Raw genomic sequence first — 15,244 nt, 5'->3', positions numbered from 1 at the left:
GGCTAGCCCGGGTTTCGAGTATCCGCTTTTGGGGGTTGGGGACGAAAAGGGGGAAAAGGGGGAAAAGGAGGGCAGGGCCACGTGCACGGGCGCATTATTCTCGTTTCAAGTGGTTCTTCGGACCAGCGTAGATATCTCTGAATGCGGTTCGTCGAGCACCGCGTGGTAGTTCTGCTCCGGGTGCTCGGTCCGTGCATGGCGATGGTCGCGTCGGGATTATTATAAGGTTATACTAACGCACGTATCCTCCGCTCTTAATATTTGGTGTACCTGTGTGGGTGTGTGTAGCGTTCGAGTTGCGCGGTGACTTTATGCCCCCGTTATGCCTGCGCGCGTATACACGAAATTAATTAAAGTCAGTGAATCACGAAGGCGAGGAGCCGCCGCTTCATTGTGATCCGCGGTCGCTGAGGTACAAGGTTGTGGCGTGTATTGTGATCGGCAGTACAGGCTGCATTACGCCCCACGCCCCACGCCCCTCGACGTCGACGTCGACGTCGACGCCACCCGCCGCGGAGGAGGAGACGCGCGGACGCTCAAGTAGGCGCCCCTGAGAACCCACCCCTTCAGAATTAATCACTTTCTAGCTCGTGCGGTAGCGCGGCCGGGCAGGACGGGTTATTTTAATTGTCTGCGAATTATTAAGGAGCCGACTCGACGATCCGCTGGGCAAAAAGTCGGATTCATTCGCTTCTGACTATATAGAGACTATTGGAATAGTCGGGGAGTTTTGTTTTTGTCTAAATGGATACTGGAAAATTACTCCAGTTTGTTTTTTGTTGCTTTTTTTAATAAAGATTTCGAACTCCAATTTTTCGCTCCAGCTTAACCATTGCTAATTCGAGCTTCATCTTAATTTTTTTTTTTAAATCACAATTTCTGTATCTGGAAAATCTGGAGAAGTTTACAACCGAAAATTAGCGCAGGCGATATATGGGACAGTGGAAATGATGCTGTTTCTTTGTGAGTTTGCGTAAAAGCTATTGCGCCAATTATTTTGGTATACTTAACTGTTTTTACAGCTGTTACGTGACAATCTGAATTTCTATATTGCGGTGCGTGGCGTTGCGTTACCTTGGAGTGGAATGATAGGAAAAAGGCTTGGCAAGTATCTATTGTAAGCCCATTACTGTTTTTTTATTCCCTTTACGTCGGTCTTGGCTTGGGGCCACAAAGTCGAGTGAACCCGATAGGAGAAGGAAATAAACAAACCACGAGACTTTTTATAATCAGTATATGAGAGTACAATTCTGGTCAGTGTATACAATATATGTGTACAATATATATATATATACACACATACATACATACATATACGATATGCTATACAGTCAATCAAATTAAACGATTACATTTATTTTCGTCTCGGTGGAAGGCTGTTACAAACGAACCAAATGAATCGAGAAAAAAAGAAGATAAAATCAATAGAGGAAAGCATAATAGAGCATAGAGAAGAGAGAAGAAGTAGTCGAGAAGAAAAAGAGCGCCTCCAGCAACCAACCGCATGCCAACTAATACTCTCATATGTAAAGCAAAGTAGAGGAATCTCTTGTGTCGTGTTCGCACGGCGCAAGCCTCTCTCATTTCAACCGCTTACCTCAAACTTTGCTGCGTGTAGGTATACCTAACAAGTTATTTGAAAATGAAAATGGCGAAAATTTTAAACTATCATTAAATCACTTTTCTACGCACTTGACCCCGCCAATTACGTATACTTGAATTTCGATTTTATTGACGAGGCGCAGAAACAAGGTATTTCATTTATACAAGGGATATCAAGGAAGGGTCGTAGAATCCGAAATGTGAATCAAATTAATTGAGTCCCCGTCAAATAGCAATGAAAAAAAAAATTGGTTTATATTTGTGACGTGTTTCGTCGTCGTGCCTCAAACCTCGTGTACACTCTGCACCCTTCGGCATTACACCCGAAACACGTGCGGTAAATTAAACGCCGAACGTGTGGCGTTGGTTGACGATCATCGCTCATATACTCGTAGGTTCGACCGACGCGGCGGGGAGGTTGTCTCGAATAACACTCGACCGAAGAGAGAAAGAGCTGAGTCGAGATGAGAATGCGGGTACGGAGGGAGATGGAAAAAAGGGAGAAGGAGATACGCGGGAGTAGCGAGGTGATATTTGTTTTAATTTTTCCGTAAACACAAACCCGGTGAAAACCCGGTAAAAATACCCGTACTTATACGCCCCGCGGCAAAACTGGGGAGGGAGGAGAGTCCCGGTGCCAAAAGTGAGAACAGGCCTCGTTTCTCGGCACCTTATAGTCGTCGAGTGCCGGCACGTCGACGATGGCGTGAAACGCGAGAGAAAAAGAGCGAGGGAGAGATAGAGAGAGCGAACGGAGATAAGGAGCCGAGTCTGTTTTCCTCTCCCGCCCTCCTCCTCCTCCCCCTTCTTCCTCTGCTTCTTTTTCCTCCGATCGCAGAGGCGTCGAAGAGGTCGGTACGTCGACGCCGAGCATCCCGACGACGGCTCCCGAGGGGTGCGGACAAAGGGAAGGAAATAGAGGTGACGCTTTCGGCGCGGACGCGTCCTGACGTCTCCGGGTCCCGCGGGACGCCCGCGGAGTCGACGGGATGTAGCTACTCGCCGGAGATAAGAACCCGGGACAATAATCCCCTTGACAGTCGGTCTCTTCGGTAGGTCGGCTTATTTCTACTCGATCCGCGAACGCCACTGGGCTACAACTCTGAGCCCTTAAGAGGGTGGTGCACACATACTCGCGACGTCTTCGTTCCGGGTGTCCTGCACGCCTCGCACGGCATTAGTTTACGCTATTAATATACCATGGATATACATATATATTATATATATATATATATGTATAACGTCAGAGGCACGTACCGTCGGAGAGCTTCTTGGCTTTACTCGGCGAGTCTGATCCCGGAGCGGGAACTCGTGTCATTACTATTACGGAAATTATTCGCTACTAATGCCGGGAAATGAAATACCTAAAACCTCTCATCGTACCTCTGAGAATTGTGACAACAATTAGTACAATTCAGTAACTTTGACTTCCAATGATTTCTTTCTCAACGATCTTTGCGGTTTTTAGTCATTTTCGGATTAGGATGAAGAATCGCAGGAAATCATAAGACATCACTGTACATTGCCTTATAAGAACGCTGGAAAATGATTGAAAATTAATAGAAATCGTGCAATGGAATGTTGACGAATTGAAAGCATTTGACGTTAACCGCAAAATTTATCAACGATTTTTATAACTTTCAATGATTTCAGTTATCTCGATTGATTGGTAGTCATTCTAGAGAGTAATTCGTGCCATTTCACGTCATTCAAACTCCTCGGATCGGCGGTTTGATTACCAACTGTTAAATTTATGACTTCCTTAAGCGAATGGCTTCTCGAGTCGGAGAATTATGCATGCTCATTCATAAGGAAGACCCGCTTTTCTTACTCCAAGTTTTAGTGTGAGAGATTCGGAGACCGGCCCATCTGCCTGAGCTTCGGTGTGTGTCTGTATAGATAGCTGGAATAATCGTGTAGCGGGATTCGTTTCTCCGAGCTTTCAAGCTTTAACGCGCCGAGGCTCGAAGCTTTGTTGTGTCACGAATACAGAAGAACGCGTCAACATTTTTACGAGGATGTCGTCGCGAGCTCGTATAACGAGCTGGAACCACATCGGGAACTATGTCTACTACAATCCTCCGGTAATTCCCGAACCAACTCTAGATGCGGTGCAGCGGGGCTAGGGAGGGATTTTTTCGTGTATTTTAGTCCTGGGTTGCTGGAAAAACGAGGTCAAAATCGTCTCGGAGAGACGGGAATTTAAAAAGAGAAAAAAAAAACGAGTTTTTATTCATCGATGTTTTACGCAGGATTCACTTAGTCAACGATAATTATTCGAATTTTTGAGATTCTGGGTGAAACTTGTTTCTATACACACGTGACACGTGACGATTTCAAAAGAATATGAAAACAACCAACTGCACGGAGCTTCTCTCGAGACAGGAAGTCAAGGATTATCGCGGGATCCGCGGTTACTGAACAGCATAAAAAGTGGCGCGAATCGTGGGACGCTGTAGGGTAGGGATCGTGGGGAATAGAAGGAAGAGGGAGTCGATCAAAGTCCCAATTTTATCAAACTTTCCTTCACCAATTCCGGCGCAGAACGGAATAACCCCTGATGTGTTCAATTGCTTTCAGACGGAAGTAATATTGACGTTCAATTTCGTGGCGAACAAGGGTCGTCCGTAAGCGGGATGAAAAAAAAGACACAAATAAATCACCCCCCCCCCCCCCCCCGTATTTCTCGGGATGCAAAAAAATTCTTGTCTACCTGCACATGCACGAGTTTAAGGTAAGTGTACCAGTTATTGACCCCGTCCCAATTATTGACCTCTTTTCGTTGTATCTGTTCGATTCTTGGTTCTAAAATTACCAAAAGAATAATTTCGAAATGGCTAAACTTTATAGCAACTGGTTTTATTTAATTTATAATTTTGTAAAATAAAAGAGACAATAATTGGGTCTAAACGTGTCCATAACTGGTGCTCTTACCTTAATCTTCATTCTCTCATCGCCTTCATCTACGATTAACACTCGCTTTCGTTGAGAATAGACAAAATTTTGCCAGCTATGAGGTATACTCGAAGATCGTTAGTTTTTATAGTCGATTTTATTGTTAGTATGCTCTTTTGCGAAAAGTACAAACCTGAAACCTGGGACGTTAATAAAAGTTCTTCTTTACTCCGGCGTGTAATCCATGTATTCGTAGTGTATACCAGTATAAATACTTACCCCTTTTACTGACCCCAATGTAAGTAAGTAAGTAAGTACCCAGATAGAGTTTTGACAATACGCGTGGCTGTGCTTCATGTCAAATGAATTGCGATGACACAAGTCGCGCAGTCGCTGCTGTACTGCGAACATCAGCCAAGTGTATCTAATACCTCGTACGGGTCACAGATGCTACTGTTTGATCCCCTCCACCCCCAACGCAACTCTATTTGCTCTTGGCCCTTTCATGCTCTTCTGCTGCACGCATTGTTACCACACAGCCAGCCCTCAGCGCATTGACAGTGAATAATAAATGTCCTGCTGAAATTTTCATTCCACGTTATAGAAGAGCGCGTTGAAGCCGGCAGCGTTAGAATGACACACAGAGATGAAGAGTAAGTAATATTATTCAGCCGCTGTCAAATATCGGAGATATTATTTTATGTCACGAGTTACCTAATGGCTGGAAAAAGTAGTGAGAAATTAAGAAGCGGATGATGACAAATATCTTGCACAACGGAAGCTGTAACCCGTGCGAGGACAGGCAATGGACCAAAGTACATACATATAATACGTTACAGCTTAAACTCGGGCGGTTGGAAACAGATGCGCGATATTCTGCGAGCTGGCCAACTGGCCGCTACGCGTTTTACCGTCCAAAATTAAACCACAATAGTTATAATCTTGCGAATTTGTCGTTTCTCGCATTCCTCGGATAATGTAATACCGAGGCGAATACGCGGCCGCGTTCTTCCAGAATAAATCGGATTTATTTTCCCCAATTGACGATGACGATGACGATGATGAAGAGGAGGAGGTTGTCGCCGGTGAACGACCCGACTGATCCAGAATCATTCTGATCATGACGGAACGTCGTCGTGCGGCAGTAAAGGCCTCGATTTCGATTTCCGAGTATCCTCGGTCCGGCGAGAAGACATTATACAGAAGCCCGTGATATCTGTGCGACGACAACGGCGTCAATATGTCTCTTGTGATATATCGGGTCGAACGATCGAGCTGCGCCGGGAAAGAATCGGCGATAAGAAGGACAGCTCTGGCGAAGGAACGAATGTAGAGTGACAATTGGTGTTCTGGCGGATGAGAAGCTGCCGCTGCACGTCGACGGAGACGATATCCGAGACAAAGTCGCCTTTGTGGCGAAGCAGAGCACCCTGACGAACGTAGCCGGGAAGAAGAGAGACGCCGTGATATATTATAGTCTGAGCAATGAGACGGACCCGCGTCTCTTTCCAGTATACAGTATCCGTCGGACCGGGAATCACACACACGGCTATTTATTAATATTATTGCTTAGCAGAAACCCGCGCCTGCTAGCGAATATGCAATTTGTTTATCTATGAACTCTGACGGTGGTATCAAAAGGAATATGCTAGAGGCACGTAGAGGCGACCATGGACGGACGGTCCGTAAACAGATAATAAACATCTAATAAAGATACGTCCGAAAATATACCGCGCATAGGGTGTATCCGCGAAACGTGGCGCAAACTTATATCTCACTAGCTGCCCGGACGACGATCGTACCAGGGATCACCCGACTACATCCACAAAGTCGCGTCAGTCCAGATCCTCCTTCCGGGTACTTTGACCGTTTCACGTCTCTGCGGCTGTCTTGACATCGCAGCCTTTGGTCTCTCTGTGTAACACGCAACGCCCAAGCTCCAAAGAAGAGCTTCTTCCCGCGAGGCGGTTGGTCCAAGGACCTCGGAGGAGGTGGGAATCTAAAGGACCCGTGCGTGATAGATGAATTGCACGTCGGGACGAGGGACTTGACTCGTGGAAGGATGATACATTTCGCAGTCTCGGAGTATACGGCATCGGGCAACGATTATGAGAGGCATACCTACGGTTCGGTAATTGCATGGCTAAATTTAGGCGGCCGGTGCAGTTGGCGCGAATGCGCGAGCGGTGTGGATATTCGGCACAACCTCGCATACTGAGATGCAGGCAAACTCGGCGAGGCTGCTGCCATGGTCCACGAATGCGCGCGTCGCGTCAGTGTGGCTGCGTGGACGTGGATGTGAATGAAACCCTCTGGCAGTGAGCCTATTTAAATTTAGCCACTGTGGGCGGTATGGCTGTCATGGATACGTATCATCGGCATAACTGCGAGCCTTGCAAATGAATAATGAAGTATGCTCGGCTCTGATCGCCGTTAGATGACCGGAACTTTGGTCGAGCGTTGCAGCCACGCGGTGCATCCGGGTACTTGCGGCTACATTTTATCACGCTTCCAGGTGATTCATGGTTCGTCCGAGTCTCTCTCTCTCGCTCACTCTCACTCACGGAACGTTTCTCCTTCTGCCTTTCAGTCTTACCCTCCGCACCTGAACGCCGAGACTCAGAAGCAGATCGACATGCAACGGTTACAAACCGAGCACCTCAAACGCCAGCAAGAGCACATCATGCAGCACAACATCCAGGAGCTTCAGGCACAGATTAGCAAGGGCCAGGTCACGATGCCGGGGCCGCAGACCCTCATGTTCCTACCCTTCCTTCAGGAGCAGCTTCGTGGACTACCCGTGCCCTCCATGCCACCGCCGACGTCGACGGCGATGACGGGAAACAAGCATATCAACTCCATAGCCAACGTGAGTATGATAACCCGGCCCGCGCACTCGGTTAATATACTCATCCACACTCCTCTACGTATATATACATACATATGTATATAGTCACGTATATTCGGCGGGGATTAATAATTCTCCCGACGCGATCGCTGCACGCACGGTATTCCCGAGATAATATTGAAACAGGAAGACTCTCCCCCGCCTCCGCCTCCGCCTCCGCCTCCGCCTCCACCTCCACCTCCACCTCCCACCGAACGAGTAGGTCAGGCCAACTTGGTTACGTTGGTATTTTTGTGTCAATAAAAGATCTCCAGATGTCACGACGCCGCCGTGCGCACCCTAGATGCGTTTCAAAATCGTAACACCTACACCCACTCCCTCGCTCAATACGAACTGTAACAGTGAAATACAACTCACCGATGCACGATGCGCACGGCACGCAATTTAACATATTCGATGACCTGTCGACGATGAATCGGCACAATATTTCAATCTTGAATAATAAACTTTGAACGTTTGTTATTTCAGATGATAAGCGGGCATCGAGACGGTCCAAGTTCCTGGGCGACGGCACACCTGGCGCAAATGACGACGCAGATGGAAAAGGAGTCTTCGCCGACGCCGACGCCGAGCTCCGGATCCTCGCAGCCAGCGGCACCGACGCACCAGGATCCGGACACCCCGTTGAACCTCACCAAGCCAAAGTCCTCGGGACAGACGGCGTCCTCTTCCCCGGGAAGCGACTCCCACTCTACCGGGGCGGGAAGCAGCGGTCATCAGGAGCAACCCTTGCCCGCGACGGCACCGAAACTCTTCCATTCGAGCCTCCAGATGCCCCGTGGATACCTGCCGAGTCTACCTTACGGCGGACTTCCGCCACATCTCAGCACCCTCTCGTCCAGTGAGTATTAGTAGGAATTTACGGTTCAACTATAACTATAACTCTGTAAGGTGTCTCGTCTGCGGGTGGAAATTGCCACGAGAGAGTGAACGGCTTGAGATGGTCGATGGGAGTTGCTTTCAGTTCGATTAGCTAATGGTATTGCTCTTTCTATACCGAACCTATATACTAGCTGTTGTTTCAACTGCAGATAGAAGCACGAAGTTTATTATAGCATCTCGCGTTACTGGCTTCGATTAATGCTCAAGTTTTTTTTTTTTAGAAAATACAGTCATTTACACGCTATAGGCATCATTAATCGTGCGGCATTGAAAGCGTACCTACGTGTTACAGCCAAGTAAATTAGGCGACCGAATTGAGCTGAAAAGAATTTATATTAGTTGCGCCCAAGTTGTACCTTGTAGCTTTAACCTGAAGAATTCTGAGGATAACGTGGGGTGTGCGGTTTGGTTTGGTGTATCGGGTGCGGGAGGCCCACCACCACTTTTATGTATACAATTTTGACGTGCTATCTCAAGATCAAAGAGGTGGTTACTTGCCACTTTGAATCTGGCAAAAGAGAGAGAGAGGGAGAGAGAGAGAGAGAGAGAGAGAAAGAAAGAGAAGAAGGAAGGCGAAACTGTGAAACGTATAGGAATAGAAGGAGAAAAAAAGAAGTAATAATCATAATGATAAAACAACGCCGATGTCCGATGAGCGAACGAATTTCATGCTCAGGAAACTCGCACTCGGGATTCCAGATGTGGTTTCATCGTTGTGAAATTACGAACGCGGTTCCTAGCAAGATGGTCATCCTAATATTTTTCCTTCTTCACCTTCTTCTTCTTCTTATTCTTCTTATTCTTTTTATTTTTAATTCTCACATGTATCCTCTGTTCTTCGTTCCTCATTGTCGGATTCTTACAATATTCATTATACATACCAATTCGTCGGTGATACATATTCCCGCTGTAATCTACGCAGCTTTCGACGGACGGCTTGCCTTCCCTCACTTTTTCCCCTCTCTAACTCTCTATTTGAGATGGATATATATGCATGGATATACATGATGCAATACATATACTGCAACGTTCTTACGTTGACGTTCCAGTGGGCAAGGTGATGAATAAAGAGGAATCCGGAGGCGGCTCCGCCGCTGCGGCGGCCGCAGCAGCCGCCGCTGCTGCGGAGAAACACTTCGCCATGCACGGAATCTACGGGATGCCGTCTAGTGCCGGTGGGATGCCTCCGTCCCCGCAGTCCCAGAGGGGTATGAAACACTCGGGTAGTCGGGAAGATCCGTCTCAGGAGGAGTCGGACTTTCTCTCATCTTCGCACAGTGAGTTTTCTTTCTATTCATTTTTCTCGCATCTATCCTATCATATTTATTGCAACGCTCGGTTGTTCTTCTCTTTTCTAATTTTCAATTTGTTGAATTTTTTTTTTTTTTCTCATTTTTTCTTTTTCCTTTTTCTTAATTTATTTGTTTTTCACGCCATACTATATTGTACGCATATATGTTACATACGTGTTATATGTATTATATACTATACAGACAAGTGACTAAACCTCGGGCGGCGATGGCGTCACCGAGATCATAGCTGCAGGTTTACATATTTCTCACGATACACGCGGAGTGTCTTTCGGCGAACGCGTTTCGAAAGAAAAAGAATGCGTCATTTTTTTTTTCACTTCAAAGATGAAGGTGAAGATCTTCTTTGTTCCTTTTCTCGTCTTTGCGCAGCCCATGAGTAAAGTCATCGAGCGAGTATTATGCAAATGTTATATTAAGTGTAAATTTATGATTGTTACATGTGGGATGAACGACAACAGTTTGGATTTGTGTGTATTAGGGTGATTTTTTTTTTCTTTTTTCCTTACACGTCTTATTCTCCGTCTTTTATTTGTTTATTTTCCTCTGGAAGTGGTCGTTTAGCCGTGTAACGACTGGAGTTCGCTAAGAAATTTCAAGATTGTGGTTATAAGGTCTACGACCTTTAACCACTTGATACTGCAGTCGCAGTGATCTAAAAATAAGCTATACCGTTCTCCTAATTCTCTTGCCTTTTGAAATATACCATAGGACAGGGCGTCAGGATGATGCTGGCTGGCTCTAATCAAAACGTCTATTTCTACGTACGAGATTCGTACCGAGCGAGAACTAGAGCCAATGATAGGTCTATCTATAGTGCAAGAAGAAGAAGAAGAAGAAGAACAAGAAGAAGTAAAAAAAATAATGAAAGTAAAAATGAAAAAGAAATATATATCTATCAGGACCACACGTGTCGAAGAAACATCATGCGCTGTAACCTCGGCTGTATATGATCGCCTGTTTCGAATGATTCACTGCAGCATAACCCTGTTCCTGCAGCATGACGACAAAATTTACAATTTATTACCCCTGCAGCCATTCTCGTGTATAACGTATTGCATACACTGTATGTATATATATATATATATATATATATACATGTATACACACACACATATATGTACTCATAAGTTTCGAAGAAAAATTATTACGTATGACGTGAATTAGACCGAAATGTTCTTTATTTTATACTTTCTTTCTTTTTTTCTTTTTTCCTCTCTTTTTTCGTTTCGCTTTTCTACTTGTTCTCATTGATCGACGATCATGACTTGACACAACGGTTTATAGAAATTTATTTAAATCTTGTCGAAACGTATAATTGTTCATTTTGTTTCAGTGTGGGGACGAGAGCAGGGCTACAAGGTTCCTGAAGATATAACAGAAAAAGGTGATTAATTTATCATGATAATTTGTTGTTTTAAATTAAAATAACGTAACGATTGAACGTGCAAATATTGGAATTGCGTAAAAACCAATGAAAAGAAATTTCATGGTACAGTTTTTTTTTTTTCTTCTTTCTTTTGCTATTTATTTCTCTCCTTCTCGTCTCTCTATTGGTGTGATCGAAGCGCTCTTCGGCAATCCTTTCAATATTCGACGAGTTAAAAATAATCCTACTCGTTTATATTTAGCGAAAATGGTGAGGCAGCAGAAACGGGACGGTGAAAACAAGCCGCACATTAAACGACCTATGAACGCGTTCATGGTATGGGCCAAGGACGAACGGAGGAAAATCCTCAAGGCGTGCCCGGATATGCACAATTCGAACATATCGAAAATTCTCGGTAAGTAAAAGGGCGCTTTTGCCTATTATTATTTTACTTTCAGTCAGTGGTGATTACATCAGTCTCGTCGTTTTCCGCGGGTAAAAATCACAACACGAAAAATGAGCGATCTCGCACTCTCCGAAAATTGCAGATCGATGTATTTAACCACTGAGAAGTAAAAGGATATCATATAATTTACACGACACTATAAATTTGAAGACAGTACTCTTACGATTACACAGTTTATCCTTTTCTCAGTCATGATAGGAATTCTTTTTCTGAAAAAAAAAACAACGATCGTTTGAAGTTGAAATTCAAGTTTTCATCAAAGATATTCAAAAAGTGGATTAAAAAAAGTCCCCTTAAATTCGGTATAAAAATGTTTTTCAACAAAATTTCTCAATTCGGGGTTACAGGTGCGAGATGGAAAGCGATGTCGAATTCGGAGAAGCAGCCGTACTACGAGGAGCAGTCTCGACTTTCCAAATTACACATGGAGAAGCACCCGGACTACAGATACAGACCGCGTCCGAAAAGGACCTGCATAGTTGATGGCAAGAAGATGCGGATCTCCGAGTACAAGTCCCTGATGCGACAGCGAAGGCAGGAGATGAGGCAGCTCTGGTGTCACCGAGACGGCGGTGGTCCCGACATGGGCTTCCTGTCACCGGTCGGCCCGGAAATGACGTCACCTCACCCTGGACCCTCGGCAAGGCCGTCGGTCTCGCCGCCGGCGTCGCTCCTTAACGGAGGGGGCGCCGGTCCGAGTTCGGATCACGGTTCGTTCTACTACCCCCAGGACAGTCTATCCCCGAGTGACATAATGAACTTTTCCCCGGAGAACCCGGGCTCCGTTGGCGGTTACGACGTCAGTCCGCGGCATCACGACGAGGATTGAGCCGCGGCTCCGGGTCAGCCCTCGTGGCCACCCGGAGCTAACGCAAGACTTGCCCACGAACTCTTTTGGTAACCTGGTTGGAACAGGGGCCGGGTTTATTTATTGTTTCGTCGCCAACCCCGCCGCCGAAGGACGTGTATGAACGTGTCACGGCGAAGGGAAGAGTGGAGAAGAAGAAAGGTAGGAGGGTAGGAGGCGAGAAGCTTTTCGGCTGGCCATCGAACGGGCTTCTTCGCATATTTTATCGGATATCGTAGCAACGCCATGCAGACTCGCGAGCAAAGATTACTTAACGGTATGATTGTACGTAGGTACGTTGCCTGATATATGTATGTATAATTATGCTGCATACGAGATTGAGGAACGACTGATTCGCGTCGGTAGTACGAAGCTGGTGTAGTATCGAAACGCGTTTAACCTATGGTTTGGTGGTGTATGTATCAGCGACGAGGTGAATATGTGCAATGCGTCGTCTACTGGACGGAAGAACAACATCGTTGTGACCGTTGCGCATAGGTACGGATAATCAAAATTCAACCAATTTTTTAAACAGTTTAAATGATATACAGAAATTAAATGGTAAACGCGAAGGTCATCTCTAGCCGTGTATAATACTATAAGCGTATACATATACGTATATGCTACAGAGAATGCACTGTACGATATGTAATGCAAATGTAAACTCATCTTTACAACGTAGCTATAGTTGTATTGAATAAATATCGATCTGCGCCTACCTATTCATACATACAAATAAAACACAAGCTATTATAATGAGATTTAGAAAAGTAATTGAAACACTTGCGAGCGTTACTGAGGCAATTAATAGAAAGAGAGAAAAATGAGAGTGAAAAAAGAAGAAAAAAGAAGCTGCGGAATAGACACTGCGCGCCTGATATTTTTTCACCTACCGTATCTCGACCTTCTTGTGTCTGGTCTCAAATTCATTTGTCAGAAATCAAAAATGACGAGTATTTTAAAGTTTAGAAATAAAACGTTAAAACTGGTTACAAAGGTGACCCATCACTTTGACATTTTATACTTCCACACATTTGGCTTATCAGCACTGATCTACATAATATTAAAAAACGCGAAATTTTTTATCCCTCAAAAACGATTGTAATATTCAATGAATTCAATATCAAGCCAGGAAAATAGAGTCAATGAAGCGGGAGGTGAAGAAACGTACACATAATATCGATTTGAACGTAGAATGGTTCGTTTATTTCAGTTTTCTAAACATTTCAAATTATCAAATCATTTGACACATCAATCGCCTAATCTAGAGTGCTGCGTCGAGTACCTAGCATTGGCACTTTGAGGCGTTCTAATAAGAAAATATATAAGTGCGCGCAATACATAATTATAATAATAATAATGATGATGATGATAATAATAATAATAACAATAACAATATTGGTAACCATGATAATGAGAATTAAAAAAAAAAAAAACAGTAATAATAATAATAGTAGTAGTAATATTGGTAAACGTAATGTAACGTTCCGTTGGTTTGCTAAAGCGCAGTACACTTTGTATTTCAGAATGTTATATTTGCCGGGGTTCGACGGATCACGTACAGAAAAAAAACCTTGTTCCTAATTCTTCCCAGTCTTGTAATGGACGATTCATTTTGACTAACAATCTCGTGCGATTAATGACAGATCGGAAGAGTCTGGTCTCATATCAAGCTTCTCTTCTTTATTCATCGCGTCCGGGTTTAAATTTTGGCAATAAAAAAAAAAAAAAAAAAAAAAAAAAAACGAACGAACGAACCTGAAAATGAATCGATGACAAACTACAGACGGATAAACGACACTTTACCGTTTCGCATTGTAACTCATAATATTTCACACTGAAACACTCCTCGTTCGCGTATATGTATCGTTCAAATTTGCGTACACTTGTATTACCTATACGCCTTATACATTACATATAGGTATATCTACTTTTAATAATTGTCTTCTCTGTCCCTATCCCTCTCTTTCTCTTTTTCTCTCTTTCTCTCGTTCAGCGGAGAGGGGTATATACTTTTCACGGAGATCGCTCATCGACGTTGAACATGTATTATATTTATATATGTATATGTATTAAACAGTTTCCATGTAATAAGGCAGGTTAATGTGACTCGGTGTAGCGCCGGGAAATTCATGCAGATCCGTACTAGCATGACACCAGTTTACAGCCTGCAGCTACGCTACAATATTATACCTATATAAAATATTATTAATAATATAAGCCGAAAAACATACACACACCACACCACACACACACACATGTACACACTTAGTACTTATAGTATTTGCATCATTAATTTATTGACTTTAATATTACTGTAAACTATATAATAGTAGTTAATTATTGTAATTATAAGGCAGGTTATATGTATAGAAACAAACTAGAGAACGAGAGAAAGAAAAATAGAGAGATGAGTTATGTGAGTTTTAGCAAATTGTTATTATTAAATTATTCCTTTGATCGCAGTTATTATTGTCATTATTATTATTAATATCATTATTATTATTATTATTATTATTATTAGTCTTATTTATTAATCGGTACAGACTAACAATCAATCAGTTTAAAATTATTATCTGTTGTATATTATGATGATGATGTTGTACCGTTCTACCTTTGCGAGCGAGCCCTTTTACAATTTTAATTTGTATGTATATATATATATATGTGTGTGTGTGTGCGTGTATGCGTGTGTGTGTGTAATTTTTTTTCATGATCTTCCTTTTTGCGTACCTTCTTGTTTATTCGTTTACTTTTTATTTAGATTTTCTTGCATTTTTTTTTTTTATTCTAACCCGTGCATATGTACCGTCGTTCGTTCGTTCGTTCGTTCAATCGATCAAATCGTGTTCGCATCCTGGCCAACGACCGAGAACCATCCAATAACGGATTTAAAAAATTACCGCAGCGATTAATCAACGAGTTTCAAAAAAGCAGAAACCGATCGCGGGATATTCTTCATTTT

The 15,244-nt window shown here is 43.7% G+C and overlaps 1 protein-coding gene across 3 annotated transcripts in view; it reads left to right on the top strand.

Moving 5' to 3' along the window:
- Positions 1 to 12,569, top strand: part of LOC124412348 (transcription factor Sox-13) — a 129,706-nt gene extending 117,137 nt beyond the window's left edge. For all 3 annotated transcript variants that reach the window (XM_046892141.1, XM_046892140.1, XM_046892139.1), the window contains 6 exons: positions 7,088 to 7,366; positions 7,874 to 8,246; positions 9,337 to 9,564; positions 10,934 to 10,984; positions 11,229 to 11,381; positions 11,780 to 12,569. In XM_046892141.1, coding sequence (XP_046748097.1) covers positions 7,088 to 7,366; positions 7,874 to 8,246; positions 9,337 to 9,564; positions 10,934 to 10,984; positions 11,229 to 11,381; positions 11,780 to 12,261 — 1,566 coding nt within the window. In that variant the 3' untranslated portion in view covers positions 12,262 to 12,569. The remainder of the gene's footprint in view (positions 1 to 7,087; positions 7,367 to 7,873; positions 8,247 to 9,336; positions 9,565 to 10,933; positions 10,985 to 11,228; positions 11,382 to 11,779) is intronic.
- Positions 12,570 to 15,244: the final 2,675 nt, after the last annotated feature.

This window comes from Diprion similis, chromosome 11 (genome assembly GCF_021155765.1).
Source record: "Diprion similis isolate iyDipSimi1 chromosome 11, iyDipSimi1.1, whole genome shotgun sequence".
Classification (NCBI taxonomy): domain Eukaryota; kingdom Metazoa; phylum Arthropoda; class Insecta; order Hymenoptera; family Diprionidae; genus Diprion; species Diprion similis.
Note: the sequence above shows the minus strand (reverse complement) of the source record. Positions and strands in the feature narration are given on the sequence as shown.